We start from the raw sequence: 12,588 nt of genomic DNA, 5'->3' as shown, positions 1-12,588 counted from the left end.
ATCTGACATTCTACTCCCTTGTGTAAAATATGTATAATGTCCCAGCTAGAAGGATCCCTTGTGTTAGAAATTGCGTAATTCAAATCTGGTATTGGAATAAGAATCAAGAGATCTTCAATCCAAGCTAAATTTATTATATGCAAAATGTATGTATGATAAGTATGAAGGTTCGTATATACAGGTCCGCTGAGATACCACGCAGGGCACTCAGAGAACTAAACCATTGTTTACAGGTTATTTCTCAAATACTCTGACAGAGAGTTCCCACCTCTTCTGTTGGCCAATCAGAGTAAAGGACTGAGTGTGGTTTAGACTTTACTCAGCCAATCCGTTGGCGCACGGGTTGGTCCCAACCCCTCGGCGCTCCATTTGTTGCACTCTGTTGCCAGGCATAAGTTTATCATAACAACCTGTGGAGTTAGCACTTTTTTTGCAGTACCCATGTCCTTGGAAGGTTCACAGATCACAAAGAAGCAGTGTTCGTATCTGTGAGAAATACAAGTCTTATCTATAAGAAATACAAGTTTTATCTCATCCTAGCCCCTAACGTTCCTCACATGAATCACAGCCTGTTATGTGAAACAATTTATATCAGTATAGTACACCCATGGTCATCATTAATGCATTCCTTCTAAGTTATTCATCACATACAGATCCAATTATGAGAAAAATAGAACCCAACACTTGGAAAAAACAGACTTTGCTGACTGAACGGTGCCAATTTGAACAATGTTACGAAGATCGATTCAACGGAACGGTTGATGAAAACGTGGATTCGGGAGCTGAGACTGCCGAGTAAGTTTTTTAATAAGCTACAGTAGCTAACGTTAGTTAGCTAGTATTGGTTTGTGGTATCCAAGTACTGGCAAAATGTGCATCATGACCATTTTCGCTTTGTGCAGTATAAGTTCCCCAGCGAAATCCACTTCAGTGTTTTCTATCAACGTTGCAGAAGTTGTGACAAGCTAGCGTTAATTTAAAACGAGTCTCATAAAACTTTTTTGCATGCAACGTCAACAGCCCAAACAGACAATGGTAAATGGTCAACCTCTTTCTGGTCTAAATTAGTTAGGTAGCTACATTTACACTTACGAGTAATCTTATTAGGTCAGCTTACAGGTAAGCAAGCATAATTTACTGTGGTTTACTAACCTTAGCTTACTAACGTTTGCAAAACAAAAAAAAACTGATCATCATTCAGATCATTGACTTCAAGAACTCGTGGATGTCTCGGTGAAGTGAAATTGTTGTTGCTCACCAGTGCCCTCTGAAGAAGAAATAACGATACAGTGTTGTAACCTAACATCGCTCGCAAAACTGCAGATTTGAATGGTGACCACAGCCCTTCCGAAAATACATTTAAATCGTGTTTTAATGCGATACATTTTTTTCAACCCTCCATGTATTCGATTTATTTAATTTCAAATTTGGCTCCCAGTGCAGCTTTACTTCCGGCCTATTATGACGCATCTGTCAATTTCTTCTCTGTATGTTCCTAGCTGCTATGTGCCTACATTTGATTACAAGCATAAGGGGTAACTGGCTGCTAGATCATTTACTACTGAACAGATTATGGTACAGAGGTATTTTAGTTATGTGCTAAAACAATAATGACTTATTGACTTGTTTTTCCATTGTGTTTTTGGAATTCCCTTACTATAATTGTCTGCCACTCACTTCTTTTCTAGATCTGATTGCAGTAAGATGTCATCAACAAGCAGTAAGTATTATACCATTTATATCACTGATGATGGTTTCTTTTACACATGTTGTTGGTGTCTTCTGATACAGACAATATTCTGTTCAAACTGACTGTCTTATTCTGTAATGTCAGTGGAAGGGTTTTTCTTCAGTTTCATTGTGATCCTTATGTCTTCTTGGTTCATACCTCCCTAACCCTCTTGCTCTGTGGTCTGTGTTGTCAGGTGAGCTACTGGCCAGTCGGGCCCAGGAGCCCCTGATGATGAGCATGCACCTGCTGGCCAACCCTGGGGACTCACTCCTGCTGCAGCACACCCTGGACCGCCTCCTCCGCTGGGTGTGCCCCAGCCTGCGCCTCTTCCACGTCTCCGAGCGGGCCTGCCCCCTCCGCGACTACGCCCGCTCCCGCCTGTACCTCGTGGCCGGGTACCCCTCCCTGGCTGTGACCGTCTTCCTTCATGAGGCCTACGGCGAGGAGCGCATCCTCCGGGTGCTGGACTTCCTGCAGCGCCCCCCCTGGCAGTACCACCACACAGAGAGCTGCAGCGGGAGGACCGGGGGCATCCACATCACCTCCCCGGCCAACGCCCTGCTCCGGCCCTACCTCCTGCCCAGCCGAGACTTCTACAGCCTGGGCACGGGGATGCCCGTGTGGGGGGTGCGCCCGGTGCACTGCGGCGGGGAGATGCTGCGGGTGACGCTCTACAGCGGCTACAATATCTTTGACGACGCGGTGCGGCTCTACGAGACGGTGCTGCAGAGGTCGGCGGAGGAGCAGAAGCCGGGGTTCTGTTGGTTCACGCTCTACACGGAGCCGGGGCTGTGTCTACAGCTGGCTCTCAAACAGCTCTCCCCAGGGGTCAGGGTGGAGGCCTGCAACTCAGCCGTGCTGCAGTTCAGGGTGGAGGAGATGGGTCAGCTCGTGCCCCTGCTGCCCAATCCGTGCATGCCCATCAGCGCCACGCGGTGGCAGACCGAAGACCTGGACGGCAACAAGATACTCTTCCAGGTATTTTAATTGACATGACACTGCTATATTGCACTACAGTACTTTTATTCAGACTCCTATGTGGCTCTGTGGTCAGAGATAGTGTAAGTAATATATAGATGAAATAAGCTACTGTGTATTTTATAATTTGCCTTTTGTCTTACCTTTGTCACACTGCGTCTTCTCGCTGCATTTCTGTCTCTACATTTAAACGCTGAGACGTGCAAAGTCAAGCCCAGTTGCTTCTTGAGATGGAAATATGTTTGGGTTTAGAGTTGTGGTAAATGTTTAGCTGCTATGTGAAACCTCTGTGGATTCTGCCCCCTGAGGAGCTATTGGAAGCCATCCTCTATGGCTGTGAAAACACCAGAGGAGGCTGGTGGGAGGAGCTATGAGGACGGGCTCATTGAAATGGCTGGAATGGTATCAATGGAATGGTACCAAACACATCAAACAAATGGAAACAATGTGTTTGACTCCGTTCCATTGATTCCATTCCAGCCATAACAATGAGCCCGTCCTCCTATAGCTCCTCCCACCAGCCTCCTCTGGAAAACACGTAGCACTGGATGAAGTTACTCTATGATTATCTTTTAGCTACAGTGAGACTACTGTTCTGCATTCAAGATGATTGTCTTGTAAAACCATCGGGATTAAGAGTGGACCAGTAGCAGGAAAATATAAATGCAGTTTCCGTGTCCAGCACAGAGAGACAGTGAGCTCCAAAAGTATTGGGACAGTGACACATTTTTAATTGATTTGGCTCTGTACTCCAGCACTTTGGATTTGAAATGTTACAATGACAACGAGGTTAAACTGCAAACTGTCAGCTTTTGTTTGAGAGTATTAGGTGAACCGTTTAGAAATTACAGCACTTTTTGTACATAGTCTCCCCATTTTAGGAGACCAAAAGTATTGGGACAAATTCACTTGTGTAAAGTAGTCAAAAGTTGAGTATTGTGTCCCATATTCCTAGTACGCAATGATAACATCAAGCTTGTGACTCTACAAACTTGTTGGATGCATTTGCTCTTGGTTTTGGTTGTGTTACAGATTATTTTGTGCCCAATAGAAATGAATGGTAAATAAACACTTCTACATTAATGTAGATACTTCTATGATTACGGATAGTGCTGAATTAATTGTAAAATGATGAGTGGACCCTCAATATGGACCATACTATTTATTAACCAATCATCAATTAGGAGATTCAAATACAGGCATGAAATCACAAACTGATTCGGGCAATAATCGATATTAATAATCAAAACAAACAGCAAATGCATCCAACAGGTTTGTAGAGTCACAAGCTTGATGTAATAATTGCGTACTAGGAATATGGGACACAATACTCAACTTTTGACTACTTTAATACGCAGAAGTGAATTTGTCCCAATACTTTTGGTTCTCTAAAATGGGGGGATGATGTACAAAAAGTGCTATAATTTCTAAACGGTTCACCTGATATGGATGAAAATACCCTAAAATTAAAGCTGACAGTCTGCACTTTAACCTCATAGGTATTGTACAGGGCGACCTGACCAAATTCACATAGACATATGAGTTATAGATCTGTCATTCTCATTGAAAGCAAGTCTAAGAAGCGGTAGATCTGTTATATGTGCGCTATTTCTATGCTTCCCGTGCTTAAGTTTAGTTTTTGCGTCTTTTACTTTCGGTTTTGTACACCAGCTGAAAATACATTATTTTTCACAGCGGTATAGATGGTACAATGATTCTCTACACTATACTTGCTTGTTTTGTCACAGAAACTGAAGTTAGGCGAACTATTACAATTTTAGCAACCAGGAAATGGCGGAGCAATTTCTGCATAGTGCAACTTTAATTATAACTTAGGTTGATTGTTTTTCCTGTCTCTGTGGGCTCCATGATTGTTGAACCGTCCATTCTTTTTACCTCAAGTCTTCCAGAGAAAGTTAAGACTGTCAGTCTCTGTCCCCCAGGTGAAAGACCCAGAGCAGCCTCAGCGACCCCTGACTGGTGCCTTCCCTCTGACCTGTCCCAGTGTCTCGCCCAGAGGGCTACTGACGAGTGTCGTGTCCACACCGCCCCCAGCAGCCCATGCCCTGCAGCCCTGCAGCCAGATGAGCCCAGTGACCCAGCCGGGGAACAGGCCGCGCACCGACCCAGGCCTGGATAGGCCTGCCTTACCCGGGGGTCTGCGGTGTGGGGGAGGGGGAGGGGGGAGAGCATGGGCTCAGACAGCTGCTGCAGCACCCCTCCAGGCAGCTCCTGCTACTCGTCCCAGTGCAGCAGCCCCGCCACGCTATCCGTCAACCACCCCCACGACTCCTCCCCTCTCTCATGCGCCGCCTCCCCGGCGCGGCCCTCCCTGTCAACCTCCCACCTGCTGCTGGAGGAGGAGGAAGACCCGGAGACCAACGTGGACACGGGCGTCCCTGTGACGATGACCCCGCGCTCGGACATGGACTTCACCATGACGACCAGCTCGAGGGACACTGCGCTGTGAGAGGCCATCCGCTGTGGGGGCCTCTGCCCTGGCGAGGGAGCTGAGTGCTTGTCTACCGGATGCTTGGGTTGCGAGCAGCCCTACCAAAGCTGCCAGCCCCGGGTGCAAGGCAGGGTCACCAGCCTGGGACAGCAGTGTTATCAGCTGGGCATCGCCGGGTCAGAGCTACTGTAGAGGGCCTGTGGGGCCACGGACTCCAGATAAGCCAGCAGCAAAGGCTCTGTTGTCACCCACACACAATACAGACCCGACAGATGAGTCCATCTGACTCCTTTCTGCAGTGTGGTAGGCAGGGCAGTTGTAGGACATTTTGTCACTATCTAACATATTGTAACTTGAGGTTCCCTCCAGAGAGAAAGAGAGAGAGAGATTGGGAAGCTCATTGAAACCACGGAGACACAAGGGACCTAACTTCCTGGTGGTCAGACCAGTCTGGGTCTGTGTCCGAAATGTCACACTATTCCCTATGTAGTGCTGGTGGGCTCTAGTCAAAAGTAGTGCACAATATAGGGAATAGGGTGCCGTTTTGGACGCAAACTAGCTAGGCTAGGATAGGGTTAAAGCCTATAGTAAATGAAACTGTTACGCCCAGGGATTTCAGATACACAATTATTGTATAACTAACTAGGCTACTATGCATTTTATTACCAGTGGAAGTAGAAATGCATACAAATATGTGCCGCAAGTGGGTAGATAAATGTGTGTGGTTGGTTAGTTCATGTGGTTGTCTGTGCACTGTGAAAGCTGATCTGTGTAGTATCGGAGTGGAAGCGTATCTATCTGAGTGACATAAATCCTTACCCCAAGAAAGCACCGTCTATCAGGTCTGACTCCTGGGTCAGAAGTTAGTATTGTACAGTGTCATTAGCCTATTTTTCTAGGATTAACACCATTTTTTATTTCAAAAATGACTGTTGTATCTTCTAATACAATACTAAACCATAGGTTGTGTTGAGTAGACTTTGGCAAACCACTGTGTTGATAGGACACTACATATTTTGATAATAAAAATACTATGGGAGCTGATAATTCATTTATTTTCTGGAAACTTTTTTGTGAAGCTGTTTGTTTCAAGGACTGGTTAGGCTACATATTTGGTAATCTGTGTGTTCAAAGATGGATTGAAGACTAGAATACAACGAAGGACTAGAGAGAGAAGAGATACTCCATTAATAATGTATAAAGTGTGTGCTGACATTACCATGGGCCTTGCAATGCTGTCTAGAACCTAGGGCGAGACAATGTTTACCAAACTGATCGTCTAGAGGCCGGTTTCTTAGATAAGCCTGGACTAAAAAGCGCTTTCAGTGGAGAATCTCCATTGAGAGTGCCTTTTAGTCCAGGACTAACTGTAATCTATGTCTGGGAAACCGTCCCTTCATGTAATTAATTTAAACAGGTGAGTTGTGAAATAGGACAGTTTAATCATGTTTCTGAAACGTTTTATGAACCAGGAATATGCATCACTAAAGTCATTGTATTTTGTATATTAAATTATTTTTATTACTATTCTGACTAATTTGGGAATATACTGTCATTTTGTTTCAGATTGTTCTTAAGACATTATGATAATATGTTGGTGAATATACACTACCGTTCAAACGTTTGGGGTCACTTAGAAATGTCCTTGTTTTCGAAAGAAAAGCAATTTTTTTGTCCATTTAAAATAACATCAAATTGATCAGAGATACAGTGTAGACATTAATGTTGTAAATGGCTATTGTTGCTGGAAACAGCAGATTTTTTATGGAATATCTACAGGGGCATAGAGGCCCATTATCAGCAACCATCAGTCCTGTGTTCCAATGGCACGTTGTTTGCTAATCCAAGTGTATCATTTTAAAAGGCTAATTGATCATTAGAAAACCATTTTGCAATTATGTTAGCACAGCTGAAAACTTTTGTGCTGATTAAAGAAGCAATAAAACTGGCCTTCTTGAGACTAGTTGTGTATCTGGAGCTCAGCTGGTAGAGCACGGTGCTTGTAACGCCAAGGTAGTGGGTTCGATCCCCGGGACCACCCATACACATGCACGCATGACTGTAAGTCGCTTTGGATAAAAGCGTCTGCTAAATGGCATATTATATTAATATTATATCAGCAATTGTGGATTCGATTGCAGGCTCAAAATGGTCAGAAACAAATAACTTTCTTCTGAAACTCGTCAGTCTATTCTTGTTCTGAGAAATGAAGGCTATTCCATTTGAGAAATTGCCAAGAAACTGAAGATCTCATACAATGCTGTGTACTACTCCCTTCACAGAACAGCTCTAGATCTAACCAGAATAGAAAGAGGAGTGGGAGGCCCTGGTGCACAACTGAGCAAGAGGACAAATACATTAGTGTCTAGTTTGAGAAACAGATGCCTCACAGGTCCTCAACTGGCAGCTTCATTAAATTGTACCCACAAAACACCAGTCTCAACGTCAACAGTGAAGAGGCGACTCCGGGATGCTGACCTTCTAGGCAGAGTTGCAAAGAAAAACCCATATCTCAGACGAATAAAAAGAAAAGATGGGCAAAAGAACACAGACACTGGACAGAGGAAGATTGGAAAAAAGTGTTATGGACAGACGAATCAAAGTTTGAGGTGTTCGGATCACAATTAAGAATATTTGTGAGACGCAGACCAAATGAAAAGATGCTGGAGGAGTGCTTGATGCCATCTGTCAAGCATGGTGGAGGCAATGTGATGGTCTGGGGTGTGCTTTGGTGGTGGTAAAATGGGAGATTTGTACAGGGTAAAAGGGATCTTTAAGCAGGAAGGCTATCACTCCATTTTGCAACGCCATGCCATACCCTGTGGACGGCGCTTGATTGGAGCCAATTTCCTCCTACAACAGGACAATGACCCAAAGCACAGCTCCAAACTATGCAATAAATATTTAGGGAAGAAGCAGTCAGCTGGTATTCTGTCTATAGTGGAGTGGCCAGTATAGTCACCGGATCTCAACCCTATTGAGCTGTTGTGGGAGCAGCTTGACCGTATGGTACGTAAGAAGTGCCCATCAAGCCAATACAACTTGTGGGAGGTGCTTCAGGAAGCATGGGGTAAAATCTCTTCAGATTACCTCAACAAATTGACAACTAGAATGCCAAAGGTCTGCAAGGCTGTAATTGCTGCAAATGGAGGATTATTTGACGAAAGCAAAGTTTGAAGGACACAATTATTATTTCAATTAAAAATCATTATTTCTAACCTTGTCAATGACTACATTTCCTATTCATTTTGCTATATTTCCTATTCAAACTCATTTCATGTATGTTTTCATGGAAAACAAGGAAATGTCTAAGTGACCCCAAACTTTTGAACAGTAGTGTATATTTATTGGAGAACTAAACTAGGAGTATTCTTGGTTTAGTATCAGCAACCCTGACGGCTAACGATACATTTAGATTAGGTCAGTTTCAGTAGTCTTATACATTACTCTACATGCACTGTCAACTGTGGGACCTTATATAGACAGGTGTGTGACTTTCCAAATCATGTCCAATCAATTGAATTTACCACAGGTGGACTCCAATGAAGTTGTAGAAACATCTCAAGGATGATCAATAATTTAACCACTGGAAGGGGGCAGTGTCCCATAGAAGTTATATCTGTATCTCACACACGATTCTATACAAATAAATCATTTTTACTATCTCAAAAAAGTGAATTACACATTGTTGGTTTAGTTGAATATCTGACATGTACAAGTGTAATACCAAAGCATAAACATTCTTAAGAAATCTTTAAGAAGACAAAGCTTAAGCGTGTATAATATTCAAAAGCATTTTCCATGGAGTTTTTGATTTACCACTACGTACAGTGCATTCGGAAAGTATTCAGACCCCTTGACTTTTTCCACATTTTGTTACGTTACAGCCTTATTCTAAAATTGATTAAATAAATAGAAATCTTCATCAATCTACACACAATACCCCATAATGACAAAGCAAAAACAGGTTTTTAGAAAATTTAGCAAAAAAATAAAAACAGAAATAACTTTTACATAAGTATTCAGACCCTTTGCTATGAGACTCGAAATTGAGCTCAGGTGCATCCTGTTTCGATTGATCATCCTTGAGATGTTTCTACAACTTCATTGGAGTCCACCTGTGGTAAATTCAATTGATTGGACATGATTTGGAAAGTCACACACCTGTCTATATAAGGTCCCACAGTTGACAGTGCATGTCAGAGCAAAAACCAAGCCAGGAGATCGAAGGAATTGTCCATAGAGCTCAGAGACAGGATTGTGTCAAGGCACAGATCTGGGGAAGGGTACCAAAAAATGTCTGCAGCATTGAAGGTCCCCAAGAACACAGTGGCCTCCATCATTCTTAAATGAAGAAGTTTGTAACCACCAAGACTCTTCCTAGAGCTGGCCCCCCGGCCAAAACAGAGAAATCGGGGAGAAGGGCCTTGGTCAGGGAGGTGACCAAGAACCTGATGGTCACTCTGACAGAGCTCCTCTGTGGAGATGGCAGATACTTCCAGAAGGACAACCATCTCTGCAGCGCTCCACCAATCAGGCCTTTATGGTAGAGTGGCCAGACGGAAGCCACTCCTCAGTAAAAAGGCACATGACAGCCCGCTTGGACTTTGCCAAAAGGCACCTAAAGGACTCTCAGACCATGAGAAACAAGATACTCTGGTCTGATGAAACCAAGATTGAACTCTTTGGCCTGAATGCCAAGTGTCACGTCTGGAGGAATCCTGGCACTATCCCTACGGTGAAGCATGGTGGTGGCACCATCATGCTGTGGGGATGTTTTTCAGCGGCAGGGACTGGGAGACTAGTCAAGATCAAGGGTAAGCAGAACGGAGCAATGTACAGAGAGATCCTTGATGAACACCTGCTCCAGAGCGACGGTTCACCTTCCAACAGGACAACGACCCTAAGCACACAGCCAAGACAACGCAGGAGTGGCTTCGGGACAAGTCTCTGAATGTCCTTGAGTGGCCCAGCCAGAGCCCGGACAAACATCTCTGGAGAGACCTGAAAATAGCTGTGCAGCGACGCTCCCCATCCAACCTGACAGAGCTTGAGAGGATCTGCAGAGAAGAATGGGAGAAACTCCATGCATACAGGTGTGCCAAGCTTGTAGCGCCATACCCAAGAAGACTCAACGCTGTAATCACTGCCAAAGGTGCTTCAACAAAATACTGAGTAAAGGGTCTGAATACTTATGAAAATGTCATATTTCAGTTTTTTTTAAACCAGTTTTTTCTTTGTCATTATGGGGTATTGTGTGTAGATTGATGAGGGGAAAAAAAACAATTTAATCAATTTTAGAAAAAGGCTGTAACGTAACAAAATGTGGAAAAAGTCAGTGTCTGAATAATTTCCGAATGCACTGTATTTGTCACCAGGGCAGGGATTCAATCCGAGGCACATCGTAGAGCGCTTGACTTTAAAGGTAATTTCTTATTGAGACGATATCTGCAGCGTTTACCGTGAATGCGATCTTCACGAATGTCGGAAACATTGTCTTTAAAAGGTGAATTGTCGACAGTACTCTACAACGTGCCTGTCCCGTTTAATGAGGTTTAATGAGCTCAACAATGTTCATGACTAGTGTCCGTTTTATTGTGTCATGAGTCTTACCAAAGAAAGTCCAGTTCAATGGCACTGATGACAGTGAGTCTCAGGCCAACGACCGCGGCTGGCTACAACAAAGTCTTCCATATTTAGATTGCACAGACATAATGGCCTTTTATATGTTTTGGTAGACTGGGTGCCAGTCTGTTTCCACTCCTTGTCATGCTAAACTGTTTGGCATATGATACAGAGTACAAGAACTGGAATATTAGCAGAAACAGACTTGTACCCAGGCTAACGTTTCAGGCTTTTGGCTCATCAACTTTGATATGAGACCTGTAGCTCCCCCTGTTTGTCACAGGATGTCATTGCCCTGGTGAGTCCTGCTCCTGCAGCCTATCCATTCCAGGTCCTGAGCCCACTGGCCCTTTCTGGTCATGTGCACCTTCACCGGGTCAAACCTCCAGTACTGCTGCTCCCTGAAGAGATAGAGGCGCCCGTCGGGACGGGTCAGTGCACCGTTGGTTCCCTGGGGCACCCCGGTCCAGTCGGCCAGCCGGCGGGGGTAATAGGGCTCGGACCTCAGCGTGTGCAGGTTGAGCACGTAGTAGCGGGAGCCCTTAAAGAGGACCATGTGTCCCAGGGGGGCGTAGTAGAAGGCACAGTCTGGGTGGCAGGGGAGGCCGGCTTGGCTGCTCCTCCTGGGGAAGCCAGGGTCCAGGGCACTGTCCGAGTAACGCCATATACGCTTACCTGCAGAGGGAGGGGTAGCGAGAGAGAATTCAGCGCAATCAACAACACTACTTACTCACTGAGGCACTTTAGCCTGTTTATGCTTTAGCCAAGTCCTCTGCCGTGTTATTTGTTATTGTCATGCAACCATAGTCAGGGGCGTTTGCTAAAGCACATCAATCTGGGACCAGGCCACTTCACACGATCATTCACTGACTAAAGTGAATTTAAGGAGATGACTTTACTTGACCTTTGAAGAAGTACCACTTGCTGTCCAGTGGGGAGAAGGCCGCTGCCTCGATGGCCAGTGGGAGGTGGCGCCAGCGCTGCTGGAGAGAGAGAGGCGCGCTCACGTTCCCCTGAGCTGACACCATCCAGTACACACTGCCCCGGAACACCAGGACTGTGTGGTTCTGGTCTGAACACACAAAGACAGACATAAGGCCTGAGGGGGTGTGGTATATGGCCAACATACCACGGCTAAGGGCTGTTCTTATGCATGACGCAACACAGAGTGCCTGGATACAGCCCTTAGCCGTGGTATATTGGCCATATACCACACCCCCTCAGGCCTTATTGCTATTATAAACTAGTTACCAACGTAATTAGAGCAGTACAAATAAATGTTGTCAGCCAATCAGCATTCAGGGCTCGAACCACCCAGTTAATAATATCCCAATGAATAACTTATTTGTGTTTAGGGGGATTTCAAATGATTGTGAGTACAGTCGTGCCCTACCCATAGTGATGGCATCAAAGACCCCCTGGCAGTAGAGGGGCTGGGCCATTTCAGGATGTCCCTCGGGCACCTCAGCCTCCTCCCACTCCTGCAGGGCTGAGCTGAATGCCTGGCCTGTTAACCTCATAGGCCGACCTCCCAGAGGCTTTCCTGGGGAGGACAGAGAGAGGGAGACCATCAGTAGCCTGGTCATCTGACCAACGGAGGGGTTGGAATGACAACAGTAGTCAGAAGGGGGGGCTGGTTGGGGGAATGGGAGGTTGGGGGTGGAGGCCCACTTATTTTTTATTATATTTTCCTGTACATACTGAATGTATTATTACTTAAACTCTGTAATATGATCAATACTTTGTAGTTATGTACCTTTTTTTAATGTTTTATTTTCTTCTTCAGAGTGGCAGCCCACAG

General features: G+C 44.9%; 1 protein-coding gene and 1 pseudogene across 2 annotated transcripts in view; one reads left to right on the top strand and one right to left on the bottom strand.

Moving 5' to 3' along the window:
• The first annotated feature begins 78 nt into the window (after positions 1 to 78).
• Positions 79 to 10,700, top strand: LOC311102180 (annotated as a pseudogene). The gene is made up of 4 exons: positions 79 to 795; positions 1,689 to 1,720; positions 1,926 to 2,710; positions 4,654 to 10,700. The product of its transcript is annotated as an uncharacterized misc_RNA (transcript).
• Positions 10,701 to 10,719: 19 nt separating this feature from the next.
• The window catches only part of mmp28 (matrix metallopeptidase 28), a 29,285-nt gene continuing 27,416 nt past the window's right edge, over positions 10,720 to 12,588 (bottom strand). Inside the window, exons 6-8 of the mRNA XM_084143429.1 lie at positions 12,181 to 12,330; positions 11,692 to 11,859; positions 10,720 to 11,462 (exon numbers count right to left, since the gene is read on the bottom strand). Of these exons, the coding sequence (XP_083999555.1) occupies positions 11,065 to 11,462; positions 11,692 to 11,859; positions 12,181 to 12,330 (716 nt within the window). The 3' untranslated portion in view covers positions 10,720 to 11,064. The remainder of the gene's footprint in view (positions 11,463 to 11,691; positions 11,860 to 12,180; positions 12,331 to 12,588) is intronic.

Source organism: Coregonus lavaretus (assembly GCF_964263955.1).
Source record: "Coregonus lavaretus genome assembly, chromosome: 26".
Taxonomy (NCBI): Eukaryota; Metazoa; Chordata; class Actinopteri; order Salmoniformes; family Salmonidae; genus Coregonus; species Coregonus lavaretus.
The sequence above is the reverse complement of the archived record's forward strand: the minus strand, read 5'-3'. Positions and strand labels throughout refer to the sequence as shown.